Consider the following 19,076-nt stretch of genomic DNA (forward strand, 5'->3'; position numbering starts at 1 on the left):
AAGAGCTTTGTTGCAAAACCTGCTAAGTGTGTCTGACATGTTTTCTTGTAAATGAGCATTTATTATCAGACTCTTAATGGATTCTGCCAACAAACTGGTATTTGTGAATGACCTGAAGCTGGGATTAAGCCGATTTGAAGTGAAAGTATTTAATGGATGTATAATATGTGCTAATACCATTATCTTATTAAGCTGCTTTCACATATGACCTCCTCATTTATTTACTCAAAAAATGTACTTCTTTTAATTGAATCTGAGCTTAAAACATGTAGTCATACGAGTCAACAATATCACACAAAGCTAAGTATTAACTTTAAGCAAGATGGGAAATCACCTGTTAGGTTCTTTCCATAGACACCTTGGTTACCTTTACTACACAAACATCATCTTGACTTAATCTGTTTAAACCAAAGATTAATCAATAAAACATCTTGCCTTTTCCTTCTATTTCATTTTTCCTATTTTCGTTGTTTATCCAACAATCACTAGCTAAAAATCATAATGCCCACTCTCAGAATAAAGGTACAAGAAGGTACAAAAGTTGGTACATTTTAAAAAAATTGGTACCTCCTCAAAGGTACATACTGATACATCAGAGGTACATAACTGTACCAAATTGTACATATAAGGAGCTTACTAAAAGGTATTGTCCCAGTGACAACATTTGTACCTTTATTTCTAAGAATGCATGTGCAGATCTCATGCTATTAAATCTTTACACCTCTGTTCAAGCCAAAACATAGCCCAGGCCATCTCTATTCAGACTCTATAGAGGTGGCAATCGTTGGGCTTTTGTGACGTGTGTTGTCATTGTTCTTTTCTCTGAATTGTTTATTGCCTCTTTTGTTTTTGAGACACAAGACACCATGAGAAAGAACCTTTAATTTGTACATGTACGTAAATCTATATGTATTTCCTTAAAGGAAAACACCACCGTTTTTCAAGATTTTACTATGTTCTTACCTCAACTTAGATGAATTAATACATACATATAGTTTTTCATTGCGTGCACTTTTAGTCTTTGTACAGCGCTTCTTGAATGTGTTAGCATTTAGCCCCATTCATTCCTATGGCTGCAAACAAAAGTTTTATTTTGTGCCACCATACTTACTCGTGTAACTACTCATGTAACAGTCTTTAAATAGGGAAAAGATGGAAGTGATTGGTGGCTTCTAAATTCATCCCTGTTTGGAGCCATAGGAATAAATGGGGCTTAAAGGAATATTACATTTTCTTAAAAGAAAAATCCAGATAATTTACTCACCACCATGTCATCCAAAATGTTGATGTCTTTCTTTGTTTAGTCGAGAAGAAATTATGTTTTTTGAGGAAAACATTGCAGGATTTTTCTCATTTTAATGGACTTTAATAGAGCCCAACATTTAATACTTAACTCAACACTTAACAGTTTTTTTCAACGGAGTTTCAAAGGACTATAAACGATCCCAAACGAGGCATAAGGGTCTTATCTAGCAAAACGATTGTCATTTTTGACAAGAAAAATAAAAAATATGCTATTTTAAACCACAACTTTTCGTCTAGGTCTGATCCAGCGCAACCTAACGTAAATGCGTAGTGACGTAGGGAGGTCACGTGTTACATATATAAAACGCACATTTGGGGACCATTTTAAACAATAAACTGACACAAAGACATTAATTAGTATCAGTTGACATACAACAACGTAGGAACGGTCCTCGTTCTCAACACTTGTAAACACTGGGGCGGAGTTTTGCATTCGTCCTCTGTGACCTCTTGACGTCATGACGTATTGCGTGGGGTCAGCTGGGCATCACGACCGGATCTACATGACGAGAAGTTGTGGTTTAAAAGTGCATATTTGTTATTTTTATTGTAAAAAATGACAATCGTTTTGCTAGATAAGACCCTTATGCCTCGTTTGGGATCGTTTAGAGTCCTTTGAAACTCACTTGAAGTGTTGAGTTAAGAATTAAATGTTGGGCTCTATTAAAGTCCATTAAAATGAGAAAAATCCTGCAATGTTTTCCTCAAAAAACATAATTTCTTCTCGACTGAACAAAGAAAGACATCAACATTTTGGATGACATGGTGGTGAGTAAATTATCTGGATTTTTCTTTTAAGAAAATGGAATAATCCTTTAATACTAAAACATTCACGAGGCGCTGTACAAAGATTAAAAGTGCACATGTTGATAAAAGATTAGTATGTATTAATTTGTCTAAGTTGAGGTAAGAACATAGTAAAATATTCAGTTTCATCATTTCAATTTAATTTTAATGTAACTTAAAGGAACAGTTCATCCAAAAATGAAAATTCTGCTGAACACAAAGAAAGATATTTTGAGCAATGTTTGTAACCAAACATGTTGTTTTTGAGCACCATTGACTTCTATGCTAGTATTTTTTCCAAGTCAAAGGTGCTTCCTGCTTGATTACGAATAACTTTGTTTGTGTTCAGCAGAACAAAGATATTCATACAGGTTTGTAACAACATGAGGATGAGTAAATGCTAAAAGAATTTCCATTGTTGGGTGAACTATCCCTTTAATTCATTTGAATTGCTCTGTGTATGTGTACATATAGGGTGAATATGGGTAAACTAAGACATTGTTTCATTGAGATGAACAAGAAAATATATTTATGCATGAATTCACCCAATAAGATTGCAGTTATTCTTTGTCAAAATAAAACTGTTTACTATGCAAATAAAGCAAAATTAGCATTCCTACTAAAATGAAGTAAGATACCTTACACTTTCATTTATCTGTGTTTCTTATCTCTAAAATGTCTAACCTGCAAATGATTTGGCAATTCAAATGTGGCAGCATTTGTTATGCCAATAGAGCCCATTCAGGAGAGAGAGTGAGCGAGCGAGCGAGAGAGAGGGAGAGAGAGAGAGGGAGGAGACAAGCCAAGAGTTTGGGTGAGGAGGGAGAGAGAGAAAGAATGCTATGATGTCACACCGGCCCACTCAAATACAAAAGCAGTGTAGAGAAAGACACACACGCTCGCTTTCCACTAACACAACTCTTACAGCACACATCACCAGCTCTCAATGTGAGTACTAGTTAAGTCTCTCTCTCTCTCTCTCTCTCTCTCTCTCTCTCTCTCTCTCTCTCAACACACTTGGCAGTCTCTTTGTCTTCATGTTTAAAGCTTTCTTATTCTCTCGCTCTTGCTATTAACTCTCATGTAGTGAACAACAAAGAGCTTATTTTGTTGTTCCAGACTTACAGATTTCTTGATCTTTCCAACAGCTGTTTTCTCTTGAGCTTTGTATATTTGGTTGCCTGTTTGCCAAGCTTCATTATCTTCTGTTCCCTTGCTTGTCTTTGTGTAAATGTTTGAGTCATGCTTTTGTCTATTGTCCATCCCTAACGCATCTAATCCTGGGAGAGTGACCAAACTTACTCAAAGTTTCAGCTATGTTTAAGTTGGGAATGTTGTAAAAGCAGTTGCAAAACATGCATTGGGCGTTATCATTTATTTTAAACAAAAAGGTTGTGGAAAATCTTATTGTTTAGAAGTTGATCTTTCAATGCTCAGGAAACTTAAAGTTGTTTGCATTTATGTTAAAGTACTAACTTTCAGAGGTTTTCCTTGAAAACAGACAAATGTGGACACACTACAGATAGCATAACTTCTTATTTAGGAGACCTAAGAAAAAGACTGTATTTAATCTTTGTGTTGAGTTCAAGATATATTTTCATTCATTGCTTCCTCATTAACTTGTCTTGAATGGCTTTGTTACAGTAAATGTTTTGAATAGGTAACACGCCTGACGTTGTGATTGATTTGGATCTTTTTGAGTCATGACAGTAACAAAGGATTAATTACAGAAAAAGGGCTGATAAAGAAAGAGATGACGAAAGAGAGGTGTGTGTATCTTAAAGACTAAAATGGTGTAACAAAATCTGTGCAAAGAGTCTACAGATGAAGCAACTGCATAAAGGACTAAATAAACTGAATAAGAGACATAGGAGACGTTCTCATTTAGTTCAAGTCTATAGAGGCGTAAAGACGAGAAAAGAGAAGAAAATCACACACAGCTCTGCTATAAAACAGACGACTATTGTCAGAACTCATGAAGGGCTGAAAGTCATGAACAGCAGCCCGGGGTCACAAACCCCCTAAAAGAGCAAAGCTCACAGCTGCCGTCCATTTAAAGGACAGAGATCTCTTTAATATCTCAGCTGTTACTCTTAGAGAAAAGGGAGATTAAACTGAGAACGAATGGAGACTTAAAAAATAAAAATAATCCAAAAAGACCCTAATCGACTCATCTATGCCTATACCCCCTATCAAAAGTAGGAGATTTCCTTTAACAACTACTAAGTTTCAATGAGATCTACGCCTTACTAGAAATAGAAACATGCGCTGGCAATTGTTGATTTTATTCTTGTTGGTCAGTATGAAACCAAATATTTCTCATTCAGACCTTTAGTAATAATCTGGGCTGTGCTAGCAATCATTTTTTTATCTGTATTCTTACTGCTTGTTTCTTTGTTTTGTCTTTAAGAAGAAATCAGTCCAGGAAGAATCTAAAGGCCACCACGATAGGGCCGAATTTGTCCCGCTACGACAGTCCTTACTAAAGTCTCAATCATCTTGGTGGTTGTACAAATTATTTTATCAGATTTTTCTGTGGTGTGTTAAAAATGACTGAATCTGTTCTGGTCACAAATCCTAAATATTTAGCATGTGTGGAGAAACACTAAGGTCAACACGTGGCACGAAATGATACATAATCAGAAAGCATAACAATGTAACAAGTGAAAGTAGGATCTACTTAATAAAATGACTTCAATTGGTAACACTTAAAATTTTTACCTTTTATCAACTTACATTTTCTCACTTTAATTAAAATATTTAAGGTGAATTAAAAAGAAAATACTTCAATTGGTAACACTTTTTCCAACATTTGGAAAAACTTTCGTTTTTTAGTTGGTTCAACTTAAAAAGTTACTTCAATTGGTAACACCTAAAAATTTAGTTTATTATTAAAGGGATAGTTCACCCCAAAATGAAAATGATGTCAATAATGACCCTCATGTCGTTCCAAACCCGTAAGACCTCCGTGCATCTTCAGAACAAAGTTTAAAATGTTTTGGATTTAGTCCGAGAGCTTTCTGACCCTCCATTGAAAATCTATGTACGGTATACAGATCCGGAAGAGAAGACAATGCTGAATAAAGTCGTAATTTTTGGACCAAAATGTATCTTCGATGCTTCAACAAATTGTAACTGACCTACTAATGTCACATGAACTACTTTGATGATGTTTTTATTACCTTTCTGGACATGGACAGTATACCGTACATAGGTTTTCAATGGAGGGTCAGAAACTGTAAACATCTTAAACTGTGTTTCGAAGATGAACAGAGGTCTTATGGGTTTGGAACGACATAAGGGTGATTCATTTATGACATAAGTAAAATTTTTGGGTGAACTATCCCTTAAAGTTGTGTTGAAGTAATTTTAAAAATTAATCAAACTTTCACTTTTTACAGTGCAGTTATTGCGTAGCAAGCAGAGTCCAAAGTGAGATGGACATGAGAGACGTAAAAAGCAGTCCATATAGCATCAATACCATAGTTTTTCATGCCCGTCACCCGGAATGTTTACTGTAAAGTCACTTTTGCCTACAAGAAACTAAACAAGATTTGCCATCTTCTCATTCGAGACTTCTCATTAGGATCAAAACCATTTTTAATTGTCACGTTTATGGTCTCACATTTTGGAAATCTGATTTTAAAAATCTTGAATGTGGCCCATTCTCTAAAATAAAATAATCCAATAACTTAAAAGTCTCCTGAGCTAACAAAGAGCAAACACTGAGCAATAAAATGCTCTTCTTCTTTTTGTTGGTGTTATTTTTTATTTGAAATCTGGGTCATTATTGCAGAAAGTGTTCACTCATAAAGCAGGACTTCAAGAATAGCAGAAGATTGTGTATCTGATATCCTCTCATCTTTCTTTCAGAATTCATATGTCTACAGAGTGGAACAAGGACAAAAATCTCCGTGGCAGGATCTAAAATGTCAACGTCTGGAAAATAGAAGCAGCTTTTGTTTCAGGAAAGCCCAACAAGAACTCCAAATAAAGAGCTGGACTCTTTAAAAAGTGTTTACATCCCCATCTTACCCAAACACATACCCAACACAAATCATCAACATGCTTCAGCAAATATTAGCCGACATGTACATCGACCCAGATGTACTAGAGGCTCTGAACGAAGAACAGAAGAAGATCTTATTCTTCAAAATGAGAGAAGAACAAGTCAGGCGCTGGAAAGAAAGAGAAGAGAAGGATGGAAAAGAAGGGGTGAAAAAAGAAAAGCTTCGCCAGAAGAAAGGTATGAATTCACACCCTTTCTAAAAATACAACTAGATTTGTTATTTCGCAGGTTCAACCGTCAGTCAAGAAGACAATGATTACAGTCGAGCATGCCTTCGTGTCTCTGACAGTATAACACGTGATTCAGGAGGTGTTTGTTTATAGTTTTGCATGCTTTTTTGTTTGAGACGTCATAATTGAGCCTCGCACAACCTGTTCTGGAATTTACTGTATGTGATGTGAACAGAACTGCTGTTTTTCCTGAGAATTTTCCATTGTTTGGATTTTGCATTTAAGTGGTCGGCTTTTAAATGCACATGCTAGTTAGCAGTGCCCTGAATACGACACATCATGCTGTCATTCCTGCTTGGAAATAAGTATAACTAATAATTTTAAATAATCATAATAATTGTTGTTTCGCTATTGAAATGGTGACAGACAGATTTTTCTTTCGGGCTGTGTCTAACTGGTAACATTAATAGGCTACATGGTTTTAAATCTCAGTATTAATAGCTCTGTTAAACACAATCTGTTTTCCAGACACACAATCAACAGTTAAACATTGCTATTTATCAAAAGAAAAAATAAATGAATGTTCTTTGGGTGTGCATTATTTTTCAGTAAACGCACACCTATGAGGTAGTTTTAGGTTTGGTGACCGCATTACAGTTCCAAATCACTACGCCAAGTTTCACGGAAATAATGGATTTATTTAATTTCAAAATATAAAGCATAAATATTTGCATGGCTGTCCGCTTGCTGTAAAATAACTTTTTGAAATTAGCATCAAAGGCTTTAAATGAGATGCGTAAGACAATACTCACAATAGCAGTTTAAAGAATGCTAAACCTGTTAATTGTCTTAAAATAAAACATCTGAACAATGTCTTATGGGGTGGTAACCACAATGTAAAAAATAATATTATATAATATATAACATATATTTTGTTATTTCCTTAACAAATGAAGTTAAACAATTTCAACTAGTTTTTTTAGGTCAAAACTTAAAATATATATTGAATTGACTTGCATAACCAAGTTGTTTAAAATTCATGTTGCATTGACTCAAAACCACTTAATAATTCAAAAATGATGCACACCCGCCGAAAAACGCCACGATGGCGGCCTGTCGTCAATTATACCTCACATATGTTTAAATAAACATTGCTAAATCGCTCTCTCAAATCTTATCAACCTCTGTCAGCCGATGAATCATGGCAGAAAAAAGCTTTTTGATCCACTGAAGACTGTTTGCTTTTGTACAAACAGCACAATTTGAGTATCACACCTACTAGTAAATGCAGACGTCACTCCCAAGCACCAATTGCGTGATAGTAGTGTCAAGACTGCCTAGTACCAAGTCAAGACCAAGACCAGATTGTGTTGACACCAAGACCAGACCAGCCCTGTGAATGCTTATGTAAAATTCAGTGTGCTACAATTAATGTTAAACTCTCAGAAAAAGGTACGAAAGCTGTCATTGTAATGGTACACTTTTAAAAAAGTAAACCTTTGTAACAAGTACCTCAAACATACATGTTTTTACCAAATATATGCATATCGGTTTCAAAATTAGGATCTTTTTTAAATCTTAAAAGCTTTTTATCATTCTTTTCATAAAAAAAAAAAAAACACTGGACATGGCCTATCCTAGTGCCAGACTAAAATGCATGTTTCAGCTTCCTTAATTTAAAAGCATCTTGCACAGACATGTCTTAACATATATCAGTGTCATTGTTTTGTCTCAAAATGCGCATCAGTAATGTTTGTAAATAAGACTTAAATGTCCTACATTAATCTAAACCAGGGGTCTCCAATGAGGTCCGCGAGCACCAAGTAGCCCGCACAGAGTCTGTGAGGTGCCCGCCAAAGCACATTCTATTAATAGTCTTATTTGTAATATTTATTTATTACATATTTTTATATTAGCTTGGCTTGGTTTGTTAACATTTTAAACAATATTAAAACATACCAACAAGAAAAATAAAAACGTTTTGAGTAGATAAATATCAAAAAGAAGCCATCTAGATTGTTTTATCCATTGTGCCCTTGCTCACAAAAATTGAGACCCTGCCCTGATCTAAACCCTGTCCAGGAAACAGCCCCTAAAATAGTTTGAACTTTGTGTAAGTCACTTAATATCAACTTCTTGCTAATTTTAATGTTTGCATCAAATAAAAATCACATTTACAATCATGCTTTTATGAAAACAGCTGTCTTGCTTTTGTGATATTGCATTTTAGTGATATCCCTAGATAAAATAAAATCCGGAGTCCTCTTAGTCTGAGACAAAGACCAACACCAAATGTGGTCCAAATAGGCTGAGACAAGACCAAGACCACAACACTATGTGATAGATCAAACTAAGTTTAACCAACAAGGATTAACAAGTCATTTCAACTATCTTGACAAGTAATGACTTGCTGGAACTTGATAAATCAAGTTAAATTTGCTTTAGTTACACTGCAAAAAAATGACTTTCTTTTGTCTTGTTTTCAGTAGAAATATCTAAACATTTTATGTATTTTCTTAATGAGCAAAATGACCTAAGAAAACAAGTTTAGTTTTTAGACAAAACTATACAATTTAAGTGAATTTGTGCTTTAAACAAGCAAAACTATCTGCCAATGGGCTAAGAAATTTTTATTTAAATTAAGTGTTTAAGAAAAAAAGAAACCATACTTTTAGATTTTTTTTCTCACCCCATTGGCAGATATTTTTTGTTTGTTTTAAGTTTAAATTTACTTAAATTGTATATTTTTTGTCTATAGACTTATTTACTTATTTGCTCATCAAGAAAAAGCATCTTAATTTAAGAATTTGTAGATATTTCTACTAAAAAAAAACAAGAAAAAATACTAAGTAAGAAAGTCATTTTTTGCAGTTTATGTCAACTTTATATTATAAGTTACAGCAAATGACTTGTAAATCCAAGTTGATTCAACTTAAAAATGTAAGTGCAGTATTATTTACAGTGTGTGCATAAATACTGTATACGAGTTTTAGTCATGTCTCAAATGCCTTTAAGAAACTCTGATCCTAAGATCCTTCATGCGTGAACAATCATCACACAATGACGCAGTTGGCCTTAATCTCTTAAAAGCAACTTATAATACGCAAGTTAAAGACAGAAGGAACTCAAAAATAGATTTCCTCAGTGATGTAAGAAAATACATATTTGGGCGACGTGTTGCGTCAAATTCAAAGTGAGCACGTAGTTTTGAGGTCAGTGTAAACAAAGAGGCCTGTTAGTCGCGTAACACATACGCAAATGTCTTATTTCTTAACTACAGGGGTGAAACTACACCTGACCTCGCAATACAAGCTGAATGGCATCACACGATATTCAAATGCAAATCGCTATGAAAGAGATTTGAGTCTATCAGCACACGGCATCAACCGTCTTTGTGATGCCCTAACACTTAGATGGCCGTAAAAATTTCAGGCTCTTCTAACATTTAAATGCCTGAGGATGTGCTTAAGCAAGCTGGCGTTCAGGGATGAAATGTTCCTGGAATGTACTAATGGTTTGAAGCAGAACGCGTACAAAGACAGACCTACCTGGAGGGAATAAAGAACCGTATTGGTATGAGTTTGTGTAAAAGTACAAAAATACTCATAAATACACCAGGAATTTCAAAGAATCACATCTATGAGAACTTGAACTCGGTTCCCAGGCTGGGAAAAACACTCGGTTCATATGTTAATAATGGAATCCAACCAAACAGCATTTCTTGTTACACAACTGCTCCTATCAATAGCATCGGTTATCTACCGCTTGTCAACTATAATTTCCCATCACAAATGTCTCTAGGCTTGAAAATGTTTAACTTTCAGACAAACTGGGTTCAAAGGAGACGCCCTGTATTGCTATGCTCATTAATCTACTTTAGTTTGACATGAACTTAATCATGTGTCATTTTTTGCTCGATTTTCTCTTTGTATATTTACGACTCAGATCTATTAAAGCACCGCTGTCTCGGACGTTAAATCTATGTTGTCAGTTTCAGCTCATTTGTGTCAGCTCGGATGATACTACTGTATGTGTCAGCACTACGTCACTGTTTAGACAGACGTAAGAGCAATCTAGATAAAAACTGGTGAAGTTTCTGTTGACAGTTGCCAATTCTGCACACAGACAAACAAAACTAAAAAGAGACCACAAGGACTTTGGACTCTATCCGTTAATGGTTTTATCTAACCCACTAGCCTAAAAAATGACAAATGGGAGACGCAGTTGTATTTCAGACACAGTTATAATGAGCAACATGTTGTCATCTTCCCAGGATATGATGTCATAGGTTTTTTCAATAATAAATAATTTTTTCCCACTTTTTCCAAGTCCTTTTTTTCTTCCTCCTAAGGAATTTTAGGAACAAGGTCTCTGTTAGGTCTTCAAGAGCAAACATTACAAAATAAGTGAAAAGTTTTGTAAATCTGAGCATTAACTTTAATCTCCCTGGCCTTATTGTTTGACTGAGACCTTGGATAGTCCATTCAGAGGCATGGCTTTTTGGGTCACTTTGCTTTAAGATTCACACCCTTCAAGAAAAGGTTACACAGTGTGCTGTCATATCAACTTTCAAATACACAAACAAGCATGAACCCTGTGGCCTAGGCAACAAACAACACACAACTGGAACCATTAGCATGACGATCCGTTGCAGAAAGAATGTGCATTGGTTTTTTATGTAATTTCAGATGGTGAACATTTCTGAAATTTTAACAGGAACCGTCTGTAAATGTTATACCCGTTTTGAGTTGATCTGATCTAAAACGCTGCTAGATGTGGAGCTGATTCTTTACAACCTGGCAACCTGGAGAACAGGTTCCTTACACAACACTTTCCATCCGACCCATCGAGCTAACGCGTTAAATTTTCCCTTAGATGCAAAAACAGAAAAACAGATCTTCCACTCCTTTGTTCTATTTAAATCTTTAGTCTCGAATTCACACTGTGTGGTATTCATGGTATTACTGCACTTGAATAATTTAACTGTGGTGAACCTCCGTCCGTTAATCTACAAGGATCCTCTTTGTGTTGCTCTTACGTAACCACCTGACATATCGGCCAATCACACTCCGTTTTTACGCTTTCAAGGTTTTTGGGTGATTTGGGAAGGTTATCACACTAAAATAATAATAATAATAAGAGAGACTAAGGGTCACAGTTTTGTGGAATGGTGCACGTGTGTATGAGTATGTTGATGAGTCTATGAGATGTATGTTAGTACTGACATTCACATTAACTAATCTTAACTATTTCCCTCAGACAGAAATTTGTGCTCTATTCATTTTCTATAATACCACAGCGCCCTCTGTTGGTATAGAGAATACAATACATTGTGATGATGTCATGTTGGTACATCATGTGTTAATTTGGTTCATATCTACTTAGCATAAAACTCAAAATTATTCCAAATTTTCACTGGGGTCCAAAAGTGTATTTTTTACCTAGTAAACATGATCAGTGGCTTTTGTTTTTCCTACAGAAATAGATTTTGTTGACTTTACCTGATTTCTTTGCAGGTCCCTGTAAAACTGTGAGCTGGTTGCTGGGCAGTGATGGTGATGTGCACGTGTGCTTCATTGGAGAATCAGACGATCTCAAATCACCCAAATTCATTTTGTCAGAGCTGAGGAATAAGACAGCAGTCAACCCTAACAATATCAACAGGTAAAAACAATCACATTAGAAAAAGGCCCAATGGATTGTACATTAGCTTGCTTATTACATGGTTATTTAATAATGCAACAAACCTGATTGATTTGAGTAGATTATGTGAAGCAATGCAATGCAAGAGACATGAAAGTAGGGGTGGGAAACTGCTTGGCCTGGGACAACAATCAAATACACAGTTAGCGTCATATCAAAATCCAATGCAAAATCCAATGATTGGTCGAAGTACATAGGCTACTACAGCAAAAAAACATAATTCACTTACTTATTCATTTAGCTGACGCTTTTATCCAAATACAAATACAATATATACTCAAATACAAAAAAACCCCAAAAATATATCAGCACCCTTAAAGGGATAGTTCACCAAAAAAATTAAAATTCTGTCATCATTTCCTCACTCTCATGTTGTTACAAACCTGTATAAAATTCTTTGTTTAGTTGAACACGAGGAAAGATATTTTGAGTAATGTTTGTAACCTAACCAATCTGAGGCCCCATTCACTTCTATAGTATTCTTTATCCCTACTATAAAAGTGAATGGGACTTACAAACGGTTTGGTTCCTCAAAATATCTTCCTACGTGTTCAACATAACAAATAAATGCATACAGGTTTGTAACAACATGAGAGTGATAAAAATTATGACAGAATTTCAATTTTGGGTGCATTATCCCTTTAACCCTTATTTCAACTGATATAAATGTTTATCTTTTTGTTCACAGAGCGAAAGCAGAACCTGTAAGCGTCAGCCTGACCACAGCCAACAGAGAACCACAGGCCAACACAGAAGCAGGGATCCATCTTCTGCTTAAGGTTTGTGTTTGAACACAACACTGTCATGAAAACAATTTAAAAAAAATCATAAGAGAATAAACAAATGTGTTTGCTATGGTTTGGGGACAAAGTTTTATTTAGGAAAAAAACATTAGAAGACTATGACGTGTCCCATTTTAAATAGATAATATGTATATATATATATTTTTTAATTGTTTAATAAATGTGCATAAATATGATTTGAAAAATTTAATTTATGCTAGGTTGTTTTAACCCATTGTTGGATCAAATATAAATAGCTTTCCTGGGTTAAGTTTAACCACCAGCTGGGTTTGTCCCTTTTTGACCCAACGCTGGGTTGATATAACCCAGCATTTCTTCTAGTGTGTGTGATGGACAATAATACTAAAAACAACAGTAATAATAATTAGATGAACGAGTGTTAGTGTGTGTGTGTGTGTGTGTGTGTGTGTGTGTGTGTGTGTGTGTGTGTGTGTAAGTTGGACTGGCCAGGGTCCCCTGAGCAGATGGTTTAGAGCCTGGGCAGAGAATTAAACGCTATCAGATGGCATCAATGCCACGGTGCCAAAGGGAATACACAAACAAACACACATACTTTCTCTCTAAACTACAAACACATGCAGAAAAAACTGTTTTCCCTGTTAAGTCCCTAAACTTTGAGGTTTTTTGTTCTGAGCTTTGAGTTTGTCACATAAGGATTTGTAAACATTTACAAATGAATTTTATCCAATCTGCCACAGAAACCAGAGGAGCTGGGTAATTCTGGTGGAGAATCAGATGAATCTAAGCAGGACAGCGGCTCTGATCAGTCTGTTGATGACACCAAGGGCCAAAACGAAGATTCGGACTCCGGCAGCGCTGAAGAAGACATCGTCCTATACAAACCACATTTCAGCAGCACAGCCTCAAAACTAGCAGACAGCCTAAATGATCTTAGATTGCACAGAGTGATGAAAGAGCAGCTGACAGTCACAGACAACACACGCCCACTGGACAGACCATACAAAGGTAAGGCACTATTCTGTTAAGGTACAAAATTACAATCAGGGATTTATTGAAAGATGTTACCAAATAGTCAATGATTGGCCGACCACTGATCTGAACTGACTACTACAAAAATATAAAATACATTTAAAACAATGTTTTAAACAAGGTGTATACAAAAACACGAATATCTTATATGAATATGCAAAGTTTACATAGGAATTGTAAGGGACTCTTGTTTTGTAAATGTAAAGCGTAAATGGACCGCATGCGCCATCTAGTGGAGTCTCGGCGTCATGGCACCGCCAACACGAGGCGCGTGAGTTCCGCGACCCCTACAGGACACATCAAACAGTACAACACTGCTTCCTTTGTTTACCAGCCTCGTCTAACTCTGTAGGCTACTTTAATATTCAAAACAGAAAACTTTAACTTGTGTGTGAGTGAAATGCGAAACTGCGTACAAACCCAATCCGAATAAGACCATCAAACCTGGTTTAGAAACAGAAACAAGCGAATATAAACATTAAAACGTACCTGTGGCCTTATTTTGCATTTGTGGGAGGTCAAATGTTGGCCATGTGTTGTTTTCGTCAGCACGTACGTGTTTGTTTTATATTAGATAGCTGCTGATTTGAGTACGGGCTGCGTGTGTGTCGTGTGTGAGAATCTGTTTGTGTGCTCGTGCGTGCATGTACGCGCTGAAGCGGAATTTGTGCTCATCGCCAAAGCTGATCCCCCGTTTCCATAGCGACGGCATAACGCAGTCAGGGGGTCACGGCTGCAGGGAACGGCCAGAGAAACAGCAACTGCGACACAACTACACACACACACACACACACACACACACACACACAGAGAGAGAGAGAGAGAGAGAGAGAGAGAGAGAGAGAGAGAGAGAGAGAGAGAGAGAGAGAGCGAGAGAGAGAGAGAGAGAGAGAGAGACAGGCCTTTTCCGAAGACAGCAGCCTGCAGAGGTCGCATATGCAGGCTGCATACGTCATCAAGCCTGGTTTATTAAGTTAATTGAGCATTACTTAAAATAAACTGAGCATTACATTCGCCAGTCATTAGCATACAATTAAGGAAAATATAGTTTTGTTGAATCTAGTAAAACAATACGTAGATTTTGGGTATGTTTTCAAGTAATTTTTCTTTGTCTTAAGTAGTTTTTTTAGGACTAATAAAGGACCGTTCAGACAAAAACAACTATGAATATATAAAAAAGTTTTTTAAAACTTAAAAAAGGCGTGTGTGCAGAGCTCTTTATCTACTGAAACAGAAAGTTAGGGCAGGGAATATTGAGCGCCCCCTCCGTTTACTTTACAGCTGGAAAATCTGAAGTGCAGAATGACGTCATAAATATTCCGATTTTATTAATGTTTTGGAGTACACAACTTTATCATTAAGGATTTTTTTTTCACTAAAAGTCATAAAACTATATTTTAACTTTAAAGGAGAATCCGCTTGTTACGCCTGATGTCATGTTTAATGAAAATGCCTGGAAATAGAATTCTGGAATTCTAAAAATTGAGTTAAAATGGAGTTTTATGGCTTTTAGTAATAATCAAAATCTGTATAAATGTGAAACTGCAGCCTGTGAACTTTAGAAATATAACGTTAGTGACTGTGTTGGAGTGCCACAGGGATGACTTATTTTAGTAGGCCAAAATAAAAAATAAGCCTGTTTGTTTAACAAAGGTTTATGACACTTACACGTTTTGTCCAACAATTATATCTTCACAGATAAATACAAATTTTATGAATTTTAAAGTGTAAATGCGTTACTAGAAATATAAAAAGCTGAATTTTGACTGCACATATGAACACAACTTTAATGAATTTAGAAGACAAAACGTGTAAATGTCAAACTTTTGTTAAACACAGAGCTTATTTTTTGCAATAATCCATAAGTCTATAGGAAAAATTAAGTTTTTTTTCTGCGAGGAAACCACTATCCAGTAAACTTCTGGGTTAGCCTACAAAAATATGTCATCTCTGTTGCAATCTATATAGTTATCATTTTAGTTATTTAGTTATCTAGTCATCAAAGTAAAAAATTTTGCAGCATACTTGATGGTTGGGGAGCAGATTTGGGACAATGAGATTCCACTATCAATAATTGCTATTTTAAAATTATAAGTGATTAAAAAAATACACCCACTGCTTGTTGAAGTTTCAAAAGAAAGAAAATAGTAAACATTGTGTGTTTTTATGTCACACCTACTTCAACACAATAAGTGATATATTGTGCATTTAGCATGATTGTGGTCCATCTTGCCACTACTCGTTCGGTTAAAGGAGCCTTTATCGCAATGCTAATGGTCATTAAGCCTGAAATCTCATTGAAAATTAATGTCTTTTGTGTCACTGTCAGGCATGAATGCTTAATTTGAAACAACATCTGTAATGTTGCATCATGACTGCTTGGTTGTCAAGCAAGTCTACACTGCAATGATCTGTTTTTCATTGATTATATAGGAACCAGTTTAATCGTCTAGTTTCTGGCAATGCTTGCAGGGTAGATAATAAGGTCAGAGAGGTTTGAGTTAGGTGAATATAAAGGGAAAATATGGTAACGCCCCAAAAAAGAGATTAGGTCTTACAGGAAAAGAGTGAAGGGGTGACACTAGGCTCTTTACCCCCTCAGGGAGAGACTAAAAATACGGTTTTCCCCTTGAGGATCCAAAGCATCTGTCTCTGAAGTCAACCCACAAGCAATACCCCATCTCTCTCTCTCTCTCTCTCTCTCTCTCTCATTTCACCCCCCATACCTCAGTCACCCCTTCACTGATTCCCTGACCGTCTGTCTCACCCCGTTTAACACATTCAAATTGACTCATCACTCCCCCAGCCTTTACCCTCCACCTCACTCTCCTGTTATTTGTACTCTCTTCGTCCTTTACTTTCTTCTTTTCACTTTTTTCTCCTCTGCCTTCTGTCGTTCACTCGCTTCCTCCTCCTGTGACCTCTAGACCTGCCTTGAGTGGGTGGAGGGGAGGATGAAGAGAGAGAGAGAGAGAGAGAGAGAGAGAGAGGGAGGAAGACAGCTGTGGATGTATTATAATCCCCGGCGGGCTTGTGTCATGGGTCTAACAGCTTTTTAAAGTCTGCAATGATTTACAGATAGGCAAAGTCTCGTAATCACGAAATTTTGCACGATTATTTCCTTAGTCTTGACCTCGCATGAGGTCATTGTGGCTCTGTTCCAACTGGTGAGCTTTCAATGTAGACAGTGTAAGGCATCACGCAGGAACACATGTATCTCTCAAGCAAACTCAAACATAACAAACACAAAAATGAGTCATAACATAATAATAACATAATAATAAACATGTTTTGACAAAAAAGTTCTCTCGTTATGGAACCAAACTCTTCATATGTGTGTGTGTGTGTGTGTGATATATATATATATATATATATATATATATATATATATATATATATATATATATATATATATATATATTAAAATGAAGTATGTTCTGTTCTGTCTGTTGATACCATCTTGTCTTTATCTCTTTATAGGAACAGTGAGAGGAAAGGACAGCAGTATGATGTACCGCGGTCGTGTGGCTCAGCTTAGACAAACCTTCAACACCACAAATCAACAACAACGGAGGAGGAGGAAAAGAGAGAGATTCTCTCTCCTTTTCCTCCTCCTCCGTGTTTGTTGAGAGGAGAGATAAACACACCTGAAATAAAGAAACATCCTATGCATAACAGCGGCAAAATGGACAAAAAAAGACTTATTCACCTGAGCGTATGAACAGATGCAGGTGTGGACTCAGCTGGAGACTGAGTACAGAAATCAAACGCTCTTTATGACCCAGCTCAGGCTCACACTGTTCAACTTTCACACTGTGTTTACAGAGGAACATGCTCTCTAAAGAACCATGATTTGTTCTGTTGCCTTGACATGATATTGTTTATCTGATGTTTTTATACAAACTGTTTCCTTTAGAGAAAAAAGACCAAAGGTATTGTCTACTGTTTTTAAAGTTATTGGCTAATCTTATTTGGTTGTAAGTAACGGTGTCATATTGTATCAAATAAAATGCTTGGCTTTAACTTTTAACTAATTATATATACTGTACATTCTTACATAAACTGTGACATGTCAGTGAAGAGAGGCTGGATAAATATAGAAAGAAAGATATATTAGACGATGGATGGATGGAAAGGCAGATTAATCTTTAGACATAGATAGATAGACAGACAGACAGATCAATCTATAGACATATTAATAGATGGATGAATGGACAGATTCATCTATAGACATAATAATAGACAGAGAGACAGATCAATCTATAAACATATTAATAGATGGATGAATGAATGGACAGGCAGATTAATCTGTAGACATAGATAAAAAGACAGACAGACAGACAGACAGACAGACAGACAGATCAATCTATAGACATATTAATAGATGGATGAATGGACAGATTAATCTATAGACATAATAATAGACAGACAGACAGATCAATCTATAGACATATTAATAGATGGATGAATGGACAGATTCATCTATAGACATAATAATAGACAGAGAGACAGATCAATCTATAAACATATTAATAGATGGATGAATGAATGGACAGGCAGATTAATCTGTAGACATAGATAAAAAGACAGACAGACAGACAGACAGACAGATCAATCTATAGACATATTAATAGATGGATGAATGGACAGATTCATCTATAGACATAATAATAGACAGAGAGACAGATCAATCTATAGACATATTAATAGATGGATGAATGAATGGACAGGCAGATTAATCTATAGACATAATAATAGACAGAGAGACAGATCAATCTATAGACATATTAATAGATGGATGAATGGACAGATTAATCTATAGACATAATAATAGACAGACAGACAGATCAATCTATAGACATATTAATAGATGGATGAATGGACAGATTCATCTATAGACATAATAATAGACAGAGAGACAGATCAATCTATAAACATATTAATAGATGGATGAATGAATGGACAGGCAGATTAATCTGTAGACATAGATAAAAAGACAGACAGACAGACAGACAGACAGATCAATCTATAGACATATTAATAAATGGATGAATGGACAGATTAATCTATAGACATAATAATAGACAGACAGACAGACAGATCAATCTATAGACATATTAATAGATGGATGAATGAATGGACAGGCAGATTAATCTGTAGACATAGATAAATAGACAGACAGACAGATCAATCTATAGACATATTAATAGATGAATGGATGGACAGGCAGATTGATCTATAGACATAATA

General features: G+C 35.7%; 1 protein-coding gene across 1 annotated transcript; it reads left to right on the top strand.

Annotated features, from left to right (window-relative positions):
• The first annotated feature begins 2,914 nt into the window (after positions 1–2,914).
• Positions 2,915–17,455, top strand: LOC135763768 (uncharacterized). The gene is made up of 6 exons (XM_065275364.2): positions 2,915–3,039; positions 5,965–6,337; positions 11,847–11,994; positions 12,722–12,812; positions 13,535–13,802; positions 17,307–17,455. Exons 2-6 carry the CDS (start codon positions 6,157–6,159, stop codon positions 17,453–17,455), a joined length of 837 nt encoding a protein of 278 aa, XP_065131436.2. The 5' UTR covers positions 2,915–3,039; positions 5,965–6,156.
• Positions 17,456–19,076: the final 1,621 nt, after the last annotated feature.

Source organism: Paramisgurnus dabryanus, chromosome 16 (genome assembly GCF_030506205.2).
Source record: "Paramisgurnus dabryanus chromosome 16, PD_genome_1.1, whole genome shotgun sequence".
Taxonomy (NCBI): domain Eukaryota; kingdom Metazoa; phylum Chordata; class Actinopteri; order Cypriniformes; family Cobitidae; genus Paramisgurnus; species Paramisgurnus dabryanus.